General features: G+C 41.7%; 1 protein-coding gene across 5 annotated transcripts; it reads left to right on the forward strand.

The window, feature by feature from the left end:
- Positions 1 to 215: 215 nt before the first annotated feature.
- SCC3 (sister-chromatid cohesion protein 3) lies at positions 216 to 24,440 on the forward strand. Of its 5 annotated transcripts, none has more exons than XM_078588886.1 (22): positions 217 to 463; positions 596 to 827; positions 908 to 1,020; positions 1,101 to 1,193; positions 1,323 to 1,486; positions 1,581 to 1,817; positions 1,928 to 2,072; positions 2,160 to 2,338; positions 2,443 to 2,588; positions 2,712 to 2,839; positions 2,972 to 3,145; positions 7,336 to 7,497; positions 7,586 to 7,786; positions 7,859 to 7,996; positions 8,074 to 8,268; positions 8,591 to 8,735; positions 8,851 to 8,957; positions 13,521 to 13,661; positions 17,822 to 18,087; positions 18,225 to 18,349; positions 19,640 to 19,906; positions 23,920 to 24,440. In XM_078588886.1, the coding sequence occupies exons 1-22, from the start codon at positions 419 to 421 to the stop codon at positions 23,925 to 23,927; spliced, it is 3,411 nt and encodes a 1,136-aa protein (XP_078445012.1). In that variant the 5' UTR covers positions 217 to 418; the 3' UTR covers positions 23,928 to 24,440. The 5 variants fall into 5 exon arrangements, with proteins under 5 accessions (XP_078445014.1, XP_078445012.1, XP_078445013.1 ...); XM_078588887.1 differs by lacking the exon at positions 23,920 to 24,440 and adding an exon at positions 22,862 to 23,240; XM_078588884.1 differs by lacking the exon at positions 23,920 to 24,440 and adding an exon at positions 20,488 to 20,543.
- The last annotated feature ends 638 nt before the right edge of the window (positions 24,441 to 25,078 follow it).

A 25,078-nucleotide genomic window follows, 5' to 3' on the forward strand; every position in this document is an offset into this window, starting at 1 on the left:
AGAGGGAGAGAAAGGGAGAGAGAGGGAGGGAGGGAGAGAGAGAGAGAGAGAGAGAGAGCTTTGGTCATCACCACCGTCATCCTCATGTGACGCGTCCAAAACAGTTCGTCATCTTTCACGGCTCCTACGTCATCCAAGGAACCCGCCGCCGCGTCGCGTCACCGTCCGGCCGGTTTAAAGCCGCGAGTTTCGCGACAAGTATCAGGTAAGATCCGAGAAGCGGTGGGGGCGGGAATAAGGGCGGGAAGCAAGTACAGAGGGAAGTTGAAAGCGCAGTTCACTCGTAGTTCCAGTCCGATGCTCGTCGATCCATCGTAGATCGTCGGCAAATCGCTACGATCCTGCGGTTTTTCTGATAATCGGCGTAGCCAGTGCCAAGTTTTCCTCTCGAATTTTTCACCTGTTGCGGCATTCGCCGATGGAGAACGCTGCAGTAGCGTCGGAGACTTCTGTGCGGCGATCGGTGGGATTTTCATTTTTATTTTTCTGTTTCGCGTCTTTTAGATCGCGTGTTGATTACGGTTTAGATTGTTCGAGTGATCTTTTGCTTGAATTTCGTCGTTTTTGGCTTGAATCCGGCGCATTCGGTTTGCAGAAGAGGGTTAGGGTTTCGGTTGCGACGGCCGGCGAGTGCTTGCCGTCGAAATCTAGCCGTTCGGCGGCGAACAGGTCTGGTGGAAGCTCCCGAGAGAAGAGGGGGAAGGAAAATGGCTCTGAGGACGAGTCTTCCGATGATGATGTCGTCGTTTCCGACGAAGAGCCTGCGCCTAAGCCGAAGAGGAAGCGGGGTGCCTCTGGAATGTCGAGAGAACATTTGAACTTAATTGGTATGCAGAAATTGTATAGTATATCTATAATTTATCTACTTTTATGCTTCTATGTCTAGATTATCCTGGAATTTTTGCAGAAGTTGTTAAATCCGGTGTGAAGGGAATTCCTTCTGCGGTCAAGCAATGGGTTGAAAGGTACGAGAGAGACGCAAATCCTGCTCTAGGCGAGCTCTTGATGATGCTTTTCGAGGTTATATTTTCTCTAGACGTTCCATTCCCGAAATTTTATGTTCTTGAGTATCTCTGCTGATCTAGGTCAGTTTTGTACAGGCTTGTGGAGCCAGGTATCAGCTCGACATTGACTCTCTTGATGAGACTGACGTTGATGACGTTGTTCTTGCGCTTGTGGAACTCGCTAGGAGTGTATCCTTTTGGCACCGCTTCTCATACTTAGTAAATAAACAGCATGCTAGATCATCATGTCGTTAAGTTTTTTTGAATGATCAGGAACTGCGGAGAGATAGTTGAAACTTGACCAGCAATGATACTCAGGGGGAAGTGGAAGATCTTTACAATTCCAAGTTGAAGGAGCTTAGGAATTTCAAGGAGAATCTTTCAGTTTTCTGGGATAACTTGGTCTTGGAGTGCCAGAATGGACCCCTATATGATAAGAAGCTGTTTGAGAAATGCATCGACTACACTGTTGCACTGTCATGGTATGTTTCATTGTTCTCGTATGTGAGTTCAGATTTTTACCTTGTTGCGTGAAGGTTTCAGACAAAAAGCATTCGCTCTCTGTTCGTTTCATAGCACTCCACCACGGGTTTATCGTCAAGTGGCATCATTAGTGGGTCTGCAACTCGTCACCTCATTTATAAGTGTGGCGAAATCGCTTGGCACACAACGTGAAACTACACAACGACAATTAAATGCAGTGAAGAAGAAGCAAAATGAAGGTTCTCGAGCAGAGTTGCTTATCAAGAGGCTATCGGCCACACATGAGAATATAAGCTTTATGGAGGAAATGATGCGAAAAATATTTACAGGGTGAGAAACCATAATCTTACTCATTCCACTGAGATTGTCCTTTTGGGCTCCCTTTTTTTATTTCATCTTGGGCTTTTTTGATCTGAACAGTTATTCACTGCTTCCTGTAGGCTGTTTATGCACCGCTATAGAGATATTGACCCCAGTATCCGGATGTCCTGCATCAAAGCTCTTGGAATTTGGATTCTTTCATATCCATCTCTATTTTTGCAGGACTTGTACCTGAAATATCTTGGTTGGATGCTGAATGATAAAGTAGGCTCACCTGGCTGAGTTGATTTTCTTTTAATTTTGCTCATTATTGCTTACTACTCACCTATCCATTATGTTACCATTCTGAAGAGTGCAGTTGTCAGAAAAACATCTGTTCTTGCTTTGCAAAGTCTTTATGAAGTTGATGACAATGTCCCATCACTCAGCCTCTTCACTGAAAGATTCTGCGGCAGAATGATTGAACTCGCTGATGACATTGATGTTTCTGTGGCCGTGTCTGCAATTAGCCTTCTGAAACTGTTACTGAGGTATTCAACCTTTTAAAATTTTCTCCGCCATAAGCTTCTTTTTATAATTCATTGAGATATTCTTTAAAAAAATAATACATTGAGATATTATCAAATATTTACAGACATCAACTTTTGACGGATGACGAGTTGGGGCCGCTGTATGACTTGCTTATTGATGAACCCCCATTAATAAGGCGTGCCATTGGTGAGCTGGTGTATGATCATCTGATTGCACAGAAAGTCAGTGGCACTCAGTCGGCTATCAGAGGTTAGTTTGATGCTGTAGATTCAACTAATTATGTCTTCCTCGGTGCTGTGCCTTTCTATTCCGATGATCATACACCAGCCGTGCATTTTTATTCCTATGATTTATTTTTGTCATCATTGGTAGGGGAAGATGATGAATCGTCAGAGCTTCATTTGGGGCGGATGTTGCAGATACTTCGAGAATTTCCCACAGATCCGATTTTGAGTGCCTACGTTATTGATGACGTTTGGGATGATATGAAGGCTATGAAAGTAAGATAACTAATTATGTTTTCCTTATTCTTCTTGATTATTATCCTAGGTGATCTTTTTTAGTTGTCTGTCTCTTGTTAAGTTCAACTGTGGCAAATTTTTTTTTCCCTCTTAGCTCTTCTTTCTTTTTAGGATTGGAAGTGTATCGTCTCTGCTCTTCTGGAGGGAAACTCTGTGATTGAGCTCACCGAGGTTGATGCAACAAACCTAGTAAGACTGCTTCATGCATCTGCCAGGAAGGCTGTTGGTGAAAGGATCGTCCCTTCTGCAGAGAACCGAAAGCCATATATTAGTAAGGCTCAAAGGGTATGCACTCCTTGCTAATGAGAAACATGATGACTAGTATATACAAGAAAAGTTTTTCAGGCCTTTTCCTTGTTCTTAGAAACTCCTTAACTGATGCACTGTCGGGTACCTGAATATTGACCTTTATCCTCGGAACAAAGAATTAAATTTTTGATGTTGGCAATGAGGATAGATGATAATGAGAGCTGGTAGGGGTTACTGTGTGCAGAACCCCAAATCTTGGAGGGTTATGATCTTTACAGTGACCTAGGATGATATTTCGAGTTGGAGGGATGAGGGAGGTCGAGCGTTGACAGTGCTCCGGGCGATATGGCTACACCGTAATGATGTAGTATTTGGGGGGGGGACAAGGTGTCCAAGGACGGGCTAGCCCACAAGGTCAATGGCCTCATGGCATCCTGTTTCGCTAGAGGGTTAATCAGTTAAGAGAGAGGTTGGCCAGGTGCTGAGGAGAGTTTTAACTATCTCCACATGCAACTCCGGGTGGTTACCGCTTTGTCGAGTGACCACCTCAAATCACTTTTCAAAAAAAAAAACTATTGCACATATTTTGCTGTGAAATTGTTTGCAAGAGCACCAGGTCGCAACATTGGGAAGCAATGAAACACGACTAAGAGATGAATCCTCTACCCGAACAGAGAACAAGCTTGAATAACTTCTTATGACACCAAAATCTCCTCACTCGAAATTTTCTACAGAACCAGCTAAACATAAATTATTATTGATTTGCATTAATGTTTCGAAATGATGTTTATTTGACTCTTAAGCTTTCCTCCATCCGTTTTACTTTTTCTTTAAATGCTTTTCTTCCAGAGCTTCTACAGGCATGCCCAAGTAAAAACGTTTCTCTTTATTTTTTTTTGGATATTCTAGTTTGAAATCTGGGATTTGGGTGTACAGGCTTCAAGGAGAGTATATGTAGTTTAGGATCAGGCCCATCTAATGTTCCCCGTGCCCTACTCTCCTTTGCTCCAAAAAAGACTGTTAAACATCTAATTTCATCCTTTTCTATTTTGACACACATGTAAAAAGGTGGGCCATGAGTTATAAATGGCCCACCTATCTCTCTCCTACTTTCTCTTCCTTTTTCCTTTCTCTTTTCCTTCTTTTTCTTTCTTTTTCTATCGCTCCCCAAAGAATGACCTTTTTGCCCCTTAAAATAGCCGTTGGGGCAACGGCTATATGACCGTTGCCCCCAACGGATATCTTGAGAAAGGACTTAGCCTATAAAGGAAAGTCTTTCCCAACCTGTTTATATGTGAGTTTTTTCCCCTTTTCTCTGTATCAAAAATCTCAATAAACTTCTTCTGCATATTTCTCATTTGTCTCAAAAAGGCCTCATTTGTCCTATCTGTTCCCAAAGGCAGAATTCTCTGCATTCTTCACAAAGACATTTTATTACTTCGCCGAACGGGCTTAAGTATGTGATACAGTGGGCCACTTTTTTGGAGCAAAGGGGTGTAGGCCACTGGGCCATTGCATCATACATAAGCCCTTAACAATCCGCTTTATGTTAAGTGGGATCCTTGAGATCATAAGGACAAGAAAGGAAATAAAGGGCCAAAATTATAAATAACGAAAAAATAACAGGAAGAGGCATGAAAATGCTGTTCAACAACCCCGCATGGTGGATAGGGATGTTTGGCTTGCCTGGCTTAGTCTTTGCCTTCATCTTATTGTTAGCTTTCAGCTGATCTTGAAGGGAAGCTGCCGCAAGACCTCTTGTTCTCCCTTGCTCCTCCACCTTTCCAAACCCTAGCCGCCAAGAAAAAGAGAGAGAAACTCAATCCGTAAAATTTGACTCAATCAAGATTAACATGAGTTATCCAGTACTTGTACTGGGTTACACCGATTGGGTCTCCAAGGACCTGATATGATGAATCTGGTCTACCTAGATCTAATACGAGTAGTTATACAAAAACGTGAAATACAGGGTTTAGGGAGTAAAGAGAGTATAAAGGAAAGGAAATGGGCGCCTGCTGACACTTATTCGGTTATTCTCTGGTGGGGGTTCTGCAAGAGGCTCGTTATTCTGTGGTGGCTGTTCCTCTTCATCTGGTGGGGTCACTTATGCTCCATCTTCATGATCTGTGTCATGTTGTGTGCACACAGATTCAGGTAGAGTTGTTTTGTTCCTGTCTTCTTTTCAACTTCTACTGATTATAATTTTTCCCTCTTCCACTGCCTTGCGAAGTGGAACATTCCTGGAGTTCACCATCATGATTTTGCTATAGTGGGATTTCCCCTCCAGAAAAAAATGACTCCTCATTGAAGGCAAAATTATCCGAGATAATGAATTTTCTTGAAGCTGGATCATCACTTTTATAACCTTTCTGGGCAAAAGACACCCCACTAGTATATATTTAACTGCCTGTTGATTACATTTTTCCCCTGTTGGGCTCTGAGTGTGAACTTGAGCCACATATCCAAACTCATGCCTCCAAATGTGTCTTCTGCTGAAAAGGATAATTATAGTGCTTGGTCTCCACACCTTTCTGAAAGGATAATTCTGCTCCTTCTCCACACCGTTCAGGAATTGACGTTCCGTTGAGAGAGAAATAGATTCTCTTTCTTTAAGGGAAAGGAGCTTATCTTCTTCTTTAACACAACCAGTCTTCTGTGGCAAGAAACGACCTTGAACATACCACCTTTAAAGATTGACATCTGTCTATGGTCCAGAAAGATGGCCATGTTTAAGACGCTCTTGCTGACCATTCTGAGAAAGTCGCAATTACGACTTACCATATCAAAAAGAATCGCTGAGTTGACCATCGTGTGCGAACTCGCACGTGAGAGTTTAAATTGAATAAAGGCAGGAAAGGGTGGCTATTAATAAAGGGTGTGTGCATCTGAAGGAGGACAGGGGGTTTTCTTTCCAAGGTTGGTTGGAGATCTGGTGGGAGATCCTCTCAGTTCAGATCTCAAAAGGATCGCTGAGCTGATTCATCACGCTCTCCAGTTCTCCAGGGATATCAATCCGATCTCCTTGGTTTCTATCCTTATTCTCCTTTTCTTGTTCCTGCATCTCTTCCCTTGACATTTCTTAAAAAAACAAAGTATTTAAAACAAGTTGCGAGGAAACTTTTCTATTTTGGTATAATTCAGACCTCCAATTTGGTTGATTGTCCTTGGAGATTATTGGTGCAATCTGGTCAAAGCACCATGCTGACCATGTATTTGAGCTCGTTGCACTGTAATTTATGCAGGGGCACTGCACTACCTGTGCAATGCACAGCTTCTGCTCGACCCTTGGGCGTCGTGCTTATCCGAGGCCTCTGCAAACATGTCTCTTAAGAGTAAATCTGTGTGGAAAACCCAATTGAATCTTAGCTTCTCAAGAATCCCTGAAAAATAAATGAGCCCTTGTTTTTTCTCTGCAGTTGAATTGGATGATGTTATAATCCACTCTATCTAGTAAGCCCACTAGGAGTAGCATTGTCTTTCACATTCCCTTTGCATTTTCCTCGTTGGAGGGCAGGACATGAGTTGGCAAGTAGTTCTTTCCTCTCTATAGCTTCTCTTCCCTCGATGATGCCCACTCGGTCGACCCCCCAGTCCCTCCGGTGATGTCCACTCCGCCGTTCTCGTCCGCTCAGCGTCGTCCACTCTGCCAGGGTCAATCTCGTCCTCAATACGATCCCGGCTGGGATCTTCTCAGATGATATGATATTAGAGGAAGATTTTGTCTCATGGCTAGACTACATACGTCGAAGCAATGTTAAACCACTGATGACAGGGAAGAATTAGGAAGAGTCTTTGATGATCAAGAGTCTCCGTTATCTTGATTTGAGATCTCCAATAGGTCTTATCAGGATTCTTAGACGGATCTGAGCTTTGGTACCATTTCAGCGCTCGCAATCTTCCTGAGTTGCTTCAGGAACCAGTGGGATTAGGGTTCGGAAAAAGCCAAAAAGCATGTATTAATTCTCGACCTCTGTTTGAATCCATTTTTACATGTTAGGGCCCTGCCCAATTTGATCTCTTAATGTGAATTCAATATTAATTTGGAACTAGGTAAGGGCATTTTTGAAACAGGAAAGCAGCGGGTTTAAAAAATACAATTAAGATAATGAGTGACGTAGACAAGATAACAGCTCTCTGTCTAACAGAAGTTTCAAGCATTTATTGGTCAATTTTTTGCCTATGCTAATGTTGGTCCAACGGTTTATCAAGTTGTTCCATATTTTCAGGAAGCATTTGAAAATAATAGGCAAGAGATAACCTCCGCTTTGATGAAAACTTACCCACTGCTTCTACAAAAATACGTAGCTGATAAGGCAAAGGTCTCACCCTTGGTTGAGATTACCTTGCTTCTTAAATTGGAGCTCTACACTTTAAAGAGACAGGAACAGGTAGCTTATCTCCTTTTGCAGTCTTTGCTTATTTTTATCTGTAGATGTTTGAATTGATTGTGATTTGCTCTTTGTTGATCTTCCTCAGCATTTCAGATCCTTTGTTGAGCTTATTTGTGATGCATTCTTTAAACACGGTGATAGAGATGCACTGAGGTCATGCATTAAAGCTATCGCCTTTTGTTCCAATGAAAGTCAAGCTGAACTCCAAGATTTTGCACAAAATAAATTGAAAGAACTTGAGAGTGATCTACATGCAAAGCTTACAACGGCTATGAAAGAAATAGAGGTAGCAGAGTGCACCGTTTAATTGTCTTTGTAGCTTAGTATGATGCAGCAATAATAAAAGTTGTACTCACAGATGGGAGAAGACGACTATTCCCTCTTAGTTAATCTAAAGCGCCTTTATGAAGTTCAGTTGACCAAGCATGTCGCTAATGACGGTTTATTTCAAGACATGGGTAATATCATTCCTCGATTGAGAGATTCTGGCGAGGAGGTATGGACAAAATGACGCTGAACTTTTGCAAGACTTCAGTTTTGTTTTTCCCCATTTTGATTCAGTATGTTTTGCAGGTTATTGCCTTTCTTCTACTCAACATGTACCTTCATGTAGCCTGGTGCTTGCAATCCATTGATGGTGAAAATCCTGATGACGCATCTGTTAATGCACTTGTATTGAAGAGGAATACTTTATTTCAGCGCTTGGAGAGGTTTTTGAACTCCCTCTCTGATGTTCACTGGAAGGGAAGAAATCTGCTAGCTTCCAGGGTGAGTGAAATATGTCATTATCACTTATTATTTTGTGATGTTTGTGACAGCATCTCCTGGAACTAGTTCTTTTTTGAAATTAGTTTTCCCTCTCTTCAACTTTCGTACATTTTGGAATCCGACAGGATTTGCATTATTTGTGATTTTCTTCTTCCTACCTGCTGAAAAAAAGATGCTGGCCAAGGTTGGAACAAAATTCGTTATGAAATAGGCATAAATGAGAGCTGATATAAATGATTTGTCAGTTTCTCAGCTTTGCTAGACCTCTCTTCAATGCTTAATCCTGTTCTACTAATGTCACTGTTTGTTTATCTCTTTCTAGGTTTGCGTCATTCTGTCAGATATGTGGTGCCTGTTCAAACGATCAAGGTATGTGTCCACTAAACTAGAGAGCCTCGGGCACTCGCCTAGCCATGCTTCTATTCTGAAGTTCTGGAAACTTAGCGAGCGACAACTTGATGTTTCAGGTTGGTTTTCCTTTATAACTTGGATTTTTATCAATTTTATGCTTGTAGTGTTCTCACATAACTTCAGGGATTTCTTTGTCTGTTTTGTGACATCAGAATTTGGTCATTTTCGTAGATGAGACTGAAGATGAAGATGCAAACGAAGAATATATTGAAGAGACAAATAAAGATACCATTATGATTGCTGCCGCAAAACTTGTTGCTGGTGGTGCTGTGTCGAAGGTGGTATAGATGATTCTGTGTTTGTTCTTTTGCCCTAACGTTTTCTTTATTTTGCTTGTCTTACCGTAGTTGTCTATGACTAAGATTGTACTGCTCAAATATTTTCGGGAATAAAAACAATCGAATAAACTCCTCGTCTGACATGAACTCAAACCAAATCGAGTTAATAGTCTGCAAGAAGTCCGACTGTCTATTAGATTGTCAATTCAGCTAGTAGATGGAGAATATAAACCAAACGACCATCCTTTCCTCCTTTTTTAGCTCCAGGTATACTCCAGACACATCTTCCAGTTCAATCAGAATCTCTTATTATGGCGATCAAGAGTTCGCCTTCCCAAAACCATCGTCTTCTCGTCACCAACCTGACAGGCTTTGCCCTTCCATGGCCTTGAGTTACGTACAGCCCTAGTATCTCCGGATCCCACTCCGCCAAACAACCTGAAATAATATTTGTCCCCACCTGTAACCTCATAAATACGTGGAGGACAGTAGAAATAAATGCTATTCTTCTGGCTCTCAAAAACCCTAGTCTTCAAAATCCTAGTTGCTGCCAGGTCTGTCTCCATATAGAGAGAGCCCAGATCTTCAACATATTATCAGAGCAACTGTGGTGGTTCGGCGTCTGACCTCTCTCCTGATATAGCGTACAGATACTCTGGTTAGCAGAATGATGCGGCACGTGGCAGCTGACTAATGTCTGCTGCATGTCGACCAGTCAAGTTGACCGGCTACGGTGTTAGAGAGTGAGTCTGTGGCAGTGTGCTGCGGGATTCCTCCAATCTGGGAAATCTACGACTTGGCTACTGCAGTTATGACATAGGTTCCAGAAGGATGACACCTGACGATAAGAGCTGACCAAGATCATTAAGCGGTTGACGCTGTAGCAAACCATGGCAGAAATCACTGATTCTAATTGCTCAAAAGTGGACTGAGAAGAGTGGGGAATCGTGACCCAAGTAATCTTCCTAGTTGTTCCCGATGTTGTGAAGTCTAGTGGCTTCAATTGATGGACCCAATATGTTGAACTGACAATGGAGAGAACAGGATTAGTTTGTCATCTCACGGAAGAGGTGGATCCAGTCAGTTGAAAGTACAGAGCCTGGAAGAAGGAATATGCAAGTAACGTGCATGTTTTTTGGGCAACATGGTAGGAGATTGATTCAAAAAGTACCTGTACATGAAGACAACAAAGAGGATTTTATCATCGACACAAAAGCAGTGTGAAGAAAAGCCAGGCCTAGAAGATCTTTGAACTAATTACCAGGGCCACCACACTAATGCAAGGAAACATGTCAGCCCCTAAATTTGCTGATAACCTTCAGGCACTGTGGTGAGAGGTTGATCATATCATGCGCGTCAGGTGGCCCTTTGCGGGAGATATTCCCTTGGCTCTTTGCCCTTGCCTGATCCCGATGCCATAGTGGGGGACTGCTGAGAGAACACATGGAATCCAAGGGTCGATGGTGCCCTGTCAGACCAGAGGGCGGCGGGCAGATAGCAGTCTCTTGGGCATGCAACAAACCTTGAATCAGTGCTATCCAAGACCTGGAGAATATGATGGATGGGTTTGGACCAAAACTTCCTTTTCATTACGGAAGGCCTACTCAAGGATCCATCAGGGAAATGAGGAGGACCAATCGATGATCCATTCATGTTGAGCCAATTGGTGCCTAAAGGTTCCTGTGAGACTCTATTGAGCTAACCCTAGGTCGAAGAGAGAGAAGAGAGAGGAGATAGAGAAGGAAGATGTGGCAAAAATGAGATTAGTTTCATTAGGGTTTCCTGTGTCCCTTTATAATATGGGTTCACAGGGAGTTTACACACACTGGGCTCATGGGCCGATAATGGGCTCTTCACAAGTAATAAACATAAAGTGGGTTAATAAAAAAGAAAGCCCTCTAACTGACAGTTCCGCTAAAGGTAAAGATTTTTAGATGGTTCTTACTGTGCAAAAATATATCCAGATAAATTGGCGGCACATACTTTATGCACATGAAGCGACGAAGACTGCAACCATCTATTCGTTGAGTGCCCCCTTGGCCTGCGCAATTTAGGCCACCCAAGTGCGGCTGGTGGTGAAGGCGATGTCAGATGTGGGCTTCCCAGAGTACTTACGGATGGGTGGTCCTAGGAGGGATGAGGGCAGCCAAACGGTGACAGTGCTCTGGGCACAATGGCTACATCGTAATGAGGTTGTATTCAGATGGCGGAAGACTTCTACGGACGGGCTCGCCCACGAGGTTGAGGGCCTCATGACGTCATGGTTAGGTCGTCGTGAAAACAGATAGGGGAGGGGTTGATCATGTATGAGTAGAACTTTAGGGCTCTTTACACGTACCTTTGGGTGGTTATCGCTTTGTCAGGTGACCACCTTAAATCATCTTTAAGGAAAAGAAAGATAATGCCTGGGACCTTTGCTCCTGTTACAAAGCATGCGGATCCTCATCTCTCTTGCAGCAAGTCTAGGCTGGTCACTGTTACAATATGATGTAAAAAAACCTTCCTCCATGGCGACCCGAGTGAAGAAATTTATCTGAAACTGCCTCCCAGGTACTATTGTAGAGAATCTGGATAGGAAGTCTGTAAATTAAAGAAATCCTTTTGTGGACTAAAACAGTCTGTGTGAGTGTGGTTTGGAATGTTCTCATGCAGCATGAAGAACATGGGTAACTGTTACAACCCCGTGTCGACGAGAGATATAGGAATAACTTGAAACACCAATTTCGAAAGTGGATGGTTGAACGCAAACAGTTATCACTACAACTTGGAGGAAGATAAGACAAAAGGGGAAGATAACCACGATCGCACCGAATCGGGGATCGTTTTCTTGAAGGAGAGGGAGGATCTCCCAAGCCAGCCGTGGAGTGCCTCAGCGTCCACCAAGGAAAGACTCTTCATGTTCCCTCCCGCCTCCTTGTCTTCTACTTATGAATTAACTTGTGCCTCTTCGTCTTCCCGCCGTTGCTCCGCACGTGCGAGGCGGGGGCGCTTCTTCCTTCGTACGTAGGTGCGTGGAAGAGTTGTATCAGTAACTCCCATTGTAATAACATTCAAACACTATTTGTGAAGCACTCTGACTCCGGTAAGATCTCAGTGCTGTTGGTATGTGTTGATGACTTTATTATTACATGTGATGATTATGTCGGAAACCATTCTGTAGGTGCCACTGTCTGAGACAATTGAGATCAAATCACTTGGACAACTCATGTATTTCCTGGGTATTGAAGTAGCCTATTCTCCTCGAGGCATATTTGTCTCACAGCATAAATATATTCTTGATCTCCTGCTAGAAACAAACATGAGTGCGCCAAGACACAGTTAGGTTTGTGCGTAGAAGAGTGGAGAAAAGCTAATACCAGAGGTTGATTAGGAAACTCATCTACTTGAGCAAACCACTGCCTGATATAGCCTTTGCAGTTGGATTCTTGATTCAACTCGTGGACAATCCCTGGCAATCCCATTTGCAGGCAGCATATACGGTTTTGGCATTTTTAATAATATCTGCATGCCATTTTTTCAGTCAAAATGGGGGTACCAATGTGGAGATGTATACAGAAGCGGATTTTGGAGATTCAATAGTGGATAGATGGTCTACTACAGTCGACTGCACATTTCTCGTAAGAGATGACAGAAAATTGCATTGTCAAGTCCCAAAGTTGGTTACAGAGCACTAGTAAGGGCGTCAGCAAAACTTTGGATAAGAAATATCTTTGTACAGCCTGGAATGGCTCAGAACAAACCTACAATCATATATTATGACAGTAAGGCGGCACTTGGCATTGCTCATAATCCTGTCGCACGTCATAGAACAAGGCATATTATGCTGAATAAGCATTGCATCAGAGATAAGATTGACCAAGGACATGCTCAGATAAAGCATATCGAATCAACTAATCAAGTTGCTGATATTTTCCCCAAAGGGTTGGCGATCACTTTTTAACTGATTGCTAAGCAATCTGGGAGTCAGAAGTATCCATTCACCAACTTTTGGGGAGGATGCAGCAGCAGAAATTCCCTTTCTTTCTTTCTTTCATTCTACTTTCCATGTATCTCAATGGGCCCAATAATATTTGGGCTCACCATAAACCCATATGTATGGGGAGGACAGTTGAAGTAAAAGTTCCTTTTCAGTATCCAAAAACCCTAATCATTTAAATCCTAGTTGCTGCCAGTTCTGCCACAGTTGGAGAGGGTGGAGGCAGATCTTCGTCAATTACTTCTTCAAAATACCATCATACCTTAACCCAATGCTTACTTGTGACCAAACTTATTCCTTCCACGTCAATGCAAAATGGACAAGAGATCAAGTTTCATATCCAGAGGTCTGGTTCTTCAAATTATGTGAGATCTGGGTAATTGTGGAGCTTGATAACTTATGCTGTTTATAGATTGGGAAATTGTGGAGCTTCTCTAAGAATGCATCAGGATTCTTTTTTTGAATAATTTTTGGTATTGTAAAGGTCACACTTTAATGTCAAAATGTTGCAACTCTAATGGTATTAATAAAACTGAAGTTTTCGTATGCCATGTTGCATCAGAATTGAGCCTACTTTCTCTGTGCAGGATTACCTTGGTCCAGAGATAATTTCTCACTTTGTGATGCATGGACCAAGCATTTCGGAGGTGGTTAAGTATCTGATCACGGTTTTCAAGAAAACTATGGAGGATGATGTCCATTCAATGTTCTTGGAGGCATTGAAAACGGTTTGGACCTATTTATATTGCTTGGTGCCAAATTTTTTTCATGTATCTTTATCAGGCACAAATGTTCTCTCGTTTTTAACTTTATCTCTAAAACAATGTCTTCTAAAATCATCTATTCTAGAACTTTGACAGAAGGGGGTTTGAGGTTCCCCCTTATATGAGAGGGATCATGCTTGTAGGCTTTACATCCAAAATCCCAAGGAGGCTATGAGCTTTTGTCACCTTTGGAGCTGGTGTCTTCAGCTCATCATTCACAACCTTCTGCCGTACATTCAGCTGTCTCTGTCTGTATGCAGGGCACTGTAGTTTCATATTCTTGTCTCTCAACAACAACATTATCAGTCAGATTCTGCTGAGCTAATGTGGGGCTTCCTTCTTCACTAATTTGTTCTTGACTGTCAGATAAGCAAATACTGCTGAGTTTGTTGACAGGATTATGGTTGTGAGCAAATACTGTGCATCCAAAAATTCTGGGTCTCAGGCCGCTCTCATTCTGACGGGAGGAAAGAACTTTTATGACCACGTACTTTTGATGGTTGGCAATTAATAAGGTGTGTTGCTGTAAGCAGTGCTTCGCCCCTTAGAAAATTGGGCACCTCCTGGTGAATAACCAGAGCTCTAGTTGTCTCAACCACATTCTGCTGTGGTGTATTGACACAAGAAGACTCATGGATGATTCCTTGAGTTTGCATTGAAGTAGTCTCTGGCATTAACTGTTCTAAACTTCTTCATCTGTACACCATACTGTGTCTGCACCTGAGCTATAAAATGTTTAAGAATATCAATTGTCTCAGACTTATGCATTAGAACATACACCCATTTTAGCTGAGTACAATCATCAACAATTATAAGAAATCATCTAGGCCCGTGCGTGGATGGTATGGTTCGTGGTCCCTATATGTCGCAGTGCATCAGGTCAAAAGGCCTGTCACTTCTCTCATTCTTCCCCTTATAAGCTTGGATGAGTTCAAATTACTAGCAAAAACAGGGAATATTCTCCCAAAAATTCAAAAGATGGATGTCCCAAATGACCATTCACCACCAGTGCTGCAGCCGCAACATCTTCCAAACTCAGCGAGCCGTTCCTCTCTTCAATTTGTCCAATCCATCAGTTCAGCTTCTTGTCATATACAACCAGTAGAATAGAGAGTTGGAGAAAATAAGGAATATTTAACGAGCCTTTGAGGAGAGATTAACTGAGCTTTGAGCATAGGCACATGCAGAACATTTTTCAAGAAGCCTAAATTTTTAATTCTAACAGTTCCAATGTCCGAGACTGGGAGAGTCCCCCCCTGTGGTCAATACTACAGGTATAGGTGGAATATTCCAAAACTTTCGAAATAAAGGGAGTCATGTGATCAGTTTCCCAAGAGTCAATAATCCACCTTGCGTTTTGTTAGGCTTTATGAAGATCAATAGAAGTAGAATGCATACCATTGCAAATCATAGAAGTGGGAGCCACACATACAAAACTTATTAATTTCTCCAATTCCTCCTTGAGTGCATGGATATCATGAAGTGTTGGATGTGAAGCATCATCTCCACAATTAGATGGCTCCCCACCAGGATTTGTATCGTGCATATTTACCACATGAGCTTGAGCCTGTCTGGGTGGTCTGCCATAGGGATCCCAGCAGCTTTCCTTCTTATGCCCCTTCCTCTTGCAGTATGAACAGACAATCGGTTCCCTGGACTGCCATGTAGGCTTTCCCTTTTGATGTTTCTGACTATGCACTTCTCGTGAATAAGACTTGGTTGGCTGGTTTTTAGTAGTGGCTACAAGTCCTGAACCAATCTAACCGGTAGAGACATTGGATAGATGTTGTATTTGACAATCTTCTTCAAGAGCTACCTGAATGGCTTGTTCCAAGCTTGGTACTTTCTCTCTATTGAGGATCTGATGTCGAGACAAATCTTTGTCTTCATGAAGTCCCATAAGGAACTTATAGAGCCGATCTTTCATAGTGTAATCTTGGCACGGAGAACCTGTTTCAGCAACTGGCCTGGAGAGATCCATCTCATCCCAGCGTGCCTGAACTACGCAAATTCCTGAACCGTTTTATCTCCTGTTGAAGTAGTGCTGCTTTAGTAACAACTTCATAGATACGCCAATCGTTATTTGTCTGCAAAAAACTTTTATCTATCATATCCTGGATCTCTTTTGTAGTGGGAAGCATAAGATATATAGGAGTAAGATCACCGCTCATATGACCAAGAAGCCAGGTTTTGACTGTGGCATCCACAGCCGTCCACATTGTATACTGAGGGCTAGTTGGCTTCACTTGTTCAAAGAAATGATGTCACAATCTTCGTCCTTCAGCGACCATTTCAACGGATTTACTCCAGTGGAGAAGATTAAGCCCTGTATACTTCATAGACTCAGATATCCCATGGTTGATCTCAGTAGATAACTCTTGATCCTTCCGGACAATTTGAAGGTCATTAGAACCGATCTTCTCTGCTGCCATTTGAACAGTTTACTCCTACACTCCGGCTCCTGTAGGCTTTTCCCACTGTCACACCTGCGTCACGACAACTGGTGGCAGTCGTCTACAACAGATCCGCAACTCACAAACACCACTAGCTACACCTGCTTCACAAGTGTATACGCTGCCAAGTGGCATGCTGCACTAGTGTATTAAGAAACAACGCCCAGTCCCTGTCCAGAGATTCCGGAGCTCTCAGCAATGGCGTCAAGAAATGACCAAGACACGACGAATGTTCCGGAAATGACGATCCACAACTTCCTGGCATATTTCTGCTGAGAGAATGACCAAGAAACAGCGAATGACCGCTAAATATTCCAAGTAACGATGAACGACCAACGTCGTGATGCATTTGACAATGAGAGACCAAGAAACCGCCGGGACGCACCTTTCACAAGGATGCGTGTACTTCCATGAACTGCTCTGATAGCATGTCACCTTTGGAGCTGGTGTCTTCAGCTCAGCAGTCACAATCTTCTTCTCCAATAGAAAACGCTAGAGAGATTGATATTGAACAACAACGATGACAGTTTCCATTACCTCTTTCTGGTCGAATATACCAGATTCTTGATTACACGTATTGGGCCATTATTTGGGCCCATTAATCTATATCAGGAAATAACTAAATAGGAAAAAAAATAAAAGAAATAAGGAAAAAATAGAAAATCTCGGCTCACAGCTTTTAACTTTATATGGGGGAACATAGTGGAGGGTTTCTCTATAGGGCTAATATAAGCCAGGTTCCTTGATGAGATGTAATTGATCAGATGTTTACTCAGACATGACAATTTGTTAGATTGTAGGGTTGAAATGTCTTTTCCTCATTTCTCAAGGGGTTTTGTGTAAAAGGGTAATAGTCAATCTCCCTGTTTAAGGCAGATAGAACATGAATGACATTGAGCTATTCCACTTATTTTTTCTAGGGTTTTATTCCCTCGCTCCCAGGGCGGCGGGCTCGTCCTGTCGCCCTGCCTCCACATTCTCTCCTCTGATCAGCCAAGAGCTGACACAATTCATGAATGATATCCCTCTGTCTAGTATAAGTCTTCATAGCTGATTCCATTTGTAGTGGGTCTCTTAGATCCTCCTCTACACCATCTCAAGTCAGATTTGTTGCAATGGTAATAATTTTGTCCACAATCCTCCTTATGCTCTCCCTCTTATACTGTAGTTAGAGTTCCTTGAGAGTAAAGCTGAGGAGTCATGCCTCTCATCTGCAGAGGTGGACCTTCATTCTGATTTCCTCCTCCATGAGAGGATGGATTGCTTCATCTAAAGTTGGTAATTTTCCCTGATGAATGATATGTTTCCGCACATCTTCACTTGTGGGATGCACACCTACCAGAGACATTAACATTCATTGTCTAAGAGTGATTTGTCTATCTAGCCCATCAGTAGACTGGACTGGCCAATAGTCGTCTATTTAACGCCCCTTGAACTCACATGCATACTCCGCCCAATAATGGTTTAAAAACCTATTTATACAGAGATAGTAAGCTTTACTTGGCCCACCAGTCCCTAAGATAGGTAAAGTTCTCTTGAGGCAAATAAAGTATAGTAAGACTTCTTTAAAAAAAAGTATAGTAAGACTAAGCTCTTGGGCTGACAATAATTTGTGTAATTTGTGCCAAAAAATACATTGTGTTTATTATATTCACATTTTTTTGTGAGTAGGCATACTTGCGACATACGGCTGATACCTCGCCAGGTGATGGTGTTTCATCCTCCCACAAGTCCATTGAAAATTGCAAGGAATTGGCTGTGAGGTTGTCTGGGATGTTCATTGGTGCTGCCCGCAATAAGCACAGGGCACAGATTCTAAAGATTGTGGAGGATGGCGTTTCTTTTGCTTTTCTTGAACCCCCTAAGAAGCTATCCTTTCTCGAGGCCGCCGTGCTACCGTTTGTTTCAAAGTTGCCCTCTTCGGACATTTTAGATGTGTAAGATAAATATTTAGATTGCTCATTTTTTTCATCTTTCTGGGCTCATCTTCCTGATTTTTAGACGTGTAAAATCAGGAAGAGTTCTTTCAAGAAAAATCTTCCTGATTTTTATTTTTTTCTTTCTGAAAATACAGTTTGAATGATGTGGAGACAAGATCAGAGACTTTGAACCCTAATTTAGATGCTAATGTTCTGCGTCCGGATCATACTTTTATCAACCAACTGAGGGAAAGACATGCCAAGAACGAGGACCTTCAGGGTAATTCAAGCTCCTCGCTCTTTGTTTATTTTAATGATCTTTAAATACACCTTTTCCTTTTGATCTTTAAATTCATTCACCAGTGATGCCTTCCTCCACTATCCGAGAATGGGTTGGAGTTTTTTCCTGGAAAATGTTTTCCATGTTGACGATGTTGTGTCTAATGTATTATTTCTGAATTTTTGTCTTTTATTTGTGTTTCATTTGATGTACTTAAATCCCTTCCAAATTATAATGTAGAAAAATGTTTTGAAACAGCATTGCCTCACCTAACGATATCTTTTACGATAACATTTTCGTTGTGGGAAGTTAGGTATTAACTTGTTTTATATGCCTTTGTTTAAAATAGTTTTCAATACGTACCACTGATTGCAGTGTCTTCTATCATTCTATTGGATGATTTTGATTATAGTTAGGGTATGTGAATGAATTTCAAATCGACTTCGTTTCTGGCCCAGTTGTCTGACCTGTCTTCAAGAGGGACAGTGCAATAAAACGGATGACAAGTTTGGGGCGGAAGAAAATGGACTATTGACGGATGCTTAACTTAGTTCCCCTCATGCAGCTGTGGTTCTTCCTCCAGCAACCTCTCCTAAACCTCTTTTGTGGTGGCTAAGGTTTACAAAAACGAGAATTGAACGACTTACACATTCACCTATCACAGTTGGTTTAAATACCAGCCAGTAAATGGGTTGGCCCCACTCATATTAAGTCACATGGGTTCATTATAGAAATGTGGCCCACTTACACATTAAAAGGGAAATTTAAAAAATAAGAGGAAAAAGCAACACTGTCTAACAACGGATGACTGATGACGGGATGAAATGTGATCTTACTTTCTTTAACTCTCTCACAATTACTGCCGTTATTTCAGATTTTCCAGTCTATCTATTAATCTTTTAAAACAAATTTTGTAATATTTCCCTGAACGGTTCCAGTCTGTCATCTGTTCTGTCCAGTCTCATGGATGGAACACAGACCAAAATGGTTAACTCCTTTGACAGAGAATGCCACAAAACCATTAAGTCCCAGCAATCATCCGTTTCCAAATCCAAGATCATTGTATTTTACTTGATTATTTCCATGAAAGTCAGGAATCTACCATTTATCTGTATGCCAATGTTTTTGAAAGTTTCACCTTATATCGTTTAGTGTCGCATGATTTCTGATGATTCCAATGAATAAATTTGTTTTGATCTTATTAACCATTGTATACTTCCATTTTGCTAAATAATATTTTGTAATATGATTTTAACATCATGATGTTTTGATCATTCCAACGCATGGCAGATGAACGAGACGGGAATAAAGTGAAGCGTCGCGGTCGACCCCGTAAAGCAAACAATCTGCCTGGGAAAAAGCTCTTTGAGGAGCACGCTCCAAGTGAAGAGGAAGATTCTATCAGCGCATCTGATGGCGATGATCCTGGCGAGGAAGACAGTGAAGAGGAGCAGACGTTGGTTCACTCCTTCACCAGGTCCTCTGCTTCCAAACTCCGGTCAATGAAAGTCCCACAACAAATGACCAGGGCTCCTCCTAGTGCGTCTCGGAGAGGAGGTTTGTACGTTACTTAAGGATCATCATGAATGCATCATACTTAGAGCTCAAGTTTTAAAATTTCATTATGTGGATGCTTACTGCTCGAAGTACTTATAGCCGTCGTTTTTTTTTTGAATTACTTATAGCCTTCGTTATCACGCTGAAGATTCACTTTTGCATGTTTAGAGGTTGACGTATTATTAGATTTCATAGTATGCGCAATTTTCAATCACGTGGAAGATTTGACTTCTGCATGTTTTTGGTTCGAAGTATTATGTGATTTCATAGTCTGGGCAGTTCATAATCAGGTCGAATATTCAACTTGCTCGTACTTTTTGTTTAGAGTATTATATTTCATTGTCTGGGGGAGAACTCTTGGCCACAGCGAAGATGCAGCATTTGCATCTATAGATTTTGAAATATTAGATTTCAATTGGTTCAAGTTGTGCATACTTAAGTTCGAATTATTAATTGCCATAGACTAAGCACTGCATACTCATACTGAAGATTCGATCTGGGCATGCCTAAATGGTAATAGACCAAGTCATCCAAGAAGTGAAGAAGGTGACCCATCTTCTCGACTCTTCCTCTACGAACAGGAGAATGCAGGAGAAGAAGCTGGCATGGGCAGAAAATATAAGAAGAGGGTCAAGGATGATGAGCCGGCTGTCGTCACTGAAACTACTTGCATCCGAATCACTAAGTGTTTGGACGATTTGTGGGCTTCTGATGCCGATGTTTGCACTTATTGAATCGACTCTTAGTCAACTCATCCGAACGGCAGTGCACAAGCTTTGCAACAAGATGGCCTGATTTCAAAGAGGAAAGACTACAGAGAGCGTGTTCTGTTCTCTTCGGAATGGTTTGAAAGGTGGCCTAAGAAGAGAGTAGGGGAATGGATAAATGAAGGAATAGGTGGGTAGTGGCTTCATAATGGACATAACCTTTAAATAATGGAATGGACGAATTGGAAAGGACACAGGAATTTTCAAGAAAAGTCATTTCCCTGATCGGCAGTTGCAGTTGAGAACTGGAGCGCAGGAGAAGGCTGCGAGCAAAGAGGAAAAGAATCTACCCATTATTCTCAAATCATACCTTCGTTTCTCTTCCGCATTTCTCGTTCTCTCTTTTCTGTCACTAGACTTCCCCAGTTTGATCTGAACTAGGTTCTCTTGAACATTGGAATTCTGAGTGTACAATTGTTGTTTCTTGTTTGAATTGCCACATCTGGAATGTTGTTCAAGGTAGATTTGTTGCAGAATGATTAGACCCTTGATATCACTACGAATAAAACGCCAAATCTTTGAAGAATCCCTCCTGAAAAACATCTTAATGTAGTACACCGATCCCTTAGATCAACCAACGAACAACAAGAATATACCAGAGAGGAGATTGCGAATAGGTGGAAATTGAAACAGAACAAGTCTGAATCGGGAAACGCTCATCCAGCGAGGAGGATTTCCCACTGGCCTCAAATGGTGAGTGCAACTCAAATCTTCAAGAAAAGCCAATGCCCCCATTTCTCATGGTCTTTATTTGTAGTCACCTTTTTCCCTGCAATCTGTTGCTTTATTCAAATCGTCACATGTGCCTGAGTGAGTTGCACGTGTGATGTCCTTTCTCTAATAGGTCTTCATATGGTTCTTATCACAGAACTCGTTGCTTGATACCACGATAGTATCAGATTGCTATTAATTGTCAGTGTTTAGGAATTAGTGGAATCAAGATTGACTGAGGGAGGAAACGGTGGAGGTGTCAGGAATTTTGAACAGAGTTGGTTATAAGATTTGTGTACTCATTACCCTTATGATGAGTTACAGAACGAAAAGACGGTCATTAGAGCTGGTACTGATAGTAGAGACCAGGGAAGAAGGATAAGGGTACAGATTGCGTAGTCTTTGATGAAAGAAGAATATATTGCTAAATGGCATAATGCTAAACTGGAGATGACTCAGCTTAAGAAGCTGATGGGTATGTTTGAGTGTAACTGAATTTTAAGAGTCTGCTTTTGGTGCCACTACGTCGGTTATTTACTTTTTGTTGAAGCCCAATGGTCAAAATTTACTTGTACTCCTGTCAGAGTACATGCCATCAACAGCTGACATTGAGGGAGTAGTAGATGAGCAGACAAAGAGGAAGAAGGTCAAGGTGGATCAGTGCCAACATAGAAGTGAGCTGTTCTCTCAGGAAGAGGGAGGAGGTAATCGCAGCAGACTGGAGAGAATAGAGATCTTCATGAATATGACGACCCAGAGTAGCATCAGCCTTGAGGTCGAGAGCAGTGATGCAAGCAATAACGTAAAGGCCGAGAACTATGACAAGGGATTCTTCCAAACCAGCATGTCTCATTTTCGATGGCACGCAGCTGGAGGGTTTGCCAATTTGTGAGCCTGCAGTTACAAACGATGAACCTGGCGCTTCTGGCAGTGGTTGGCCAAGATTTTTGAGCTATTGGGTGGGTCTGATGCATTTTGGCAGGGTTTGAGACAAGTCTTCCCCTCAGTCCAGGAGTTCTTCCATGTCAAACTGGGGGATGGTTCACTATTTCATCAACGGCTAGAGTAGTCAGCTTGGGGCAGTCTGCCAGAGTAACTTCTGCAGCTTTTTGCCATTTACAAGATCAACGGGATGAAATTGGAGATTGCTGGGAGGGTAGATGGAATCTGTTCTTTAAGGGCACTCTGTGGGACCACGAGGGAGCACAAGGGAGGAGAATCAATCCATGATTCTTCTTGAGGTATATATCACTATTCTTCCTGATCTCCATTGTCTCATTTATCCTGAAATCTACCAGATCGTTCTGGATTGATTTCTGTGAACATCTACTTGGTGTGCATTCTTTCCATAATTATTATTGGAGATCAACTTTTGAAATATTTTTTGGAGGTAGGGTTGTTGCTGAACATTCTTACATGATACTTCATCGTATCACAACATTCTTTTGCACAAGTTAAACTGATCAATGGATTATAGGATGAGTGAAGTGGACAGATGAAAATTCTTTCCGAAGGGTTTATCTGGAGATCAGAGCTGACAAGATTGTGGAAAAGCTGGCAGCCATTTGCGCATTCAAGTTCATTTGGAAGTTGAAAGTTCCATCGAAGGTGTGGATTTGTTGTTGGCTGCTCCTCAGGGGGAAACTTGTGACATAACCTTCAAAAAGAGGCTATTTCAAGATAGACTTATGACATCTTCGCATAACGTGTTGTATAAAATGGTGGTGGGGGGAAGCCTCGGGTGGTTTCTGGGCCTTCATTAGCGGTTGATATTCAGGAGGGAGGCATAGTAGAGAGGCTACTTTGGGTTAGTTTCCGGGGGAACCATTTTGGCCTCATTCGCTTTGGGTTGATCATCATTTTTCTGCTGTTCCATTTCCTTCAAAGAGCAATTTTTTTTTTTAATTAATGAGGGAAAATCACCCAAAATCTGTGTTCAACCCAGAATAAATGATATACATGAACGTGCAGTACAAGACCGGCATGGTCCTCTCAAATCAACCATCCCCTTAAACCAATATGTAAGGAGGCTCTCCACATCATGTAACACACTATCCATTGAAACTGCCCTTCCCCTGAACACCACTTCATTTTGGTGCAGCCATATTGCCCAAATAACCCCAATTACCCTTCCCCATCCCATCTGTCCCCTGCCTGCACTCCCCTGGATTGAGCCCCAGCATGTCGCATTAGAAGACGCGTCCACCGATGTGGGCTTCTGAAGCCTCCATACTGCCTGAGCAAATGGACATTCAAAGGAAAGATGAGGACCCTAATCATGTTCTTTCATTTGGTACCATCCAACACCCATTGATCCAACAATATGGTTGAGCATGCATATTATTTGTCCACTCTATTTGAAAAATGTGGATAAATAAACTTGATACCTCTCGACATTTTTTCTTTTCTTATTTTTTTATGACTTTTGTCCTGCGGGGTTGAAAACATAAGCCATATAGATAACACATGTCTCTGGCCCTTGCTCCATATCCTGCTTGTTGCACTATTTTTTTATAGCTTTGACCATTTGTGTAGGTGTTTGAGCATTATCACTTGCAGTATGAAGATACAAGTGTAAGGAGCTTGGGCTTGAGACGAGAGATTTATAGCGGAACTCAAAACTCTAGGTTGAGAATCAATGACCAAACAATAGGCTTAGAATACTAGATAGGTCATGTTCATCCACTAAGTACTACAGAGAATCACACACTGACTCATCGTCTACTATCACATGAGACATCAAAGAATTTTGATCATGATAGAGGTGATAGGTTCCCAGTTCACCCCTCTCCCTTCTTAGATTGTTCACCACATTATTCTGGATATTCTATATCTCTTGATCATTCTACATCTAAGAAGTAATTGGCTTGAACCATTAAGGAGTTCTGTGTATGCACATAAATGAGTGCTTGTGCAGCACATTGTATGAGCTTAAGTCCTCTAACCCCATTGATCAATCATGCTTATAAATGATGTGCATGAACACAAATAGTAAGGATAGAAAAATCCTGATATTTTTAGCTCCTTGATTTTTAAAAGGCTTGGCTTCTTCATGATCGGCTTGGTTGACAGCACACGACATGTCCTTCGGAACTCACCTCCAAGGCATTTTATAACTAATATGAAATCTATCTAAGAACTGAGAAAATAATCAAGATATGTGGACTGGGTTGTCTCCAAGGAAAATTCTAACTAATATGAAATCTATCTAAGAACTGAGAAAATAATCAAGATATGTGGACTGGGTTGTCTCCCAGAAAGCACTGATGTTATAGTCTTCAGCCAGACTTTATAGAATTTTATAAAAGAAATTATATACCCATGTACATGTACTGTACTTCAAGGTTGACTTAAGAGATCCTTAGAAATTAAAGTTACACCTTACGTTGAAGTAGTTCATTTACCTGCAACAATGTTAGCCATAACACAAGCAATTATGAAAATGATTCATTTAAAATATATAAAAGTAGAAGAGAAAGGATCTCACCTCAATTTCCTCTAATTTTGCTAATATACGATATAATTTATTTTCCTGTAATGTTAAGCTCAATAAAATAAAAAACAGTAGATATGTATGAAAAATAGTACCAACTCAAACACCAAATCAATCTAAGAGACGCCAGTCTCTGGCAACTGTGCCAATGTGATACGGGCAAATTGCATACTAATTTTTAATGTCGTTGAAATTTTAATT

Source organism: Wolffia australiana, chromosome 17, assembly GCF_029677425.1.
Source record: "Wolffia australiana isolate 7733 chromosome 17, ASM2967742v1".
Taxonomy (NCBI): domain Eukaryota; kingdom Viridiplantae; phylum Streptophyta; class Magnoliopsida; order Alismatales; family Araceae; genus Wolffia; species Wolffia australiana.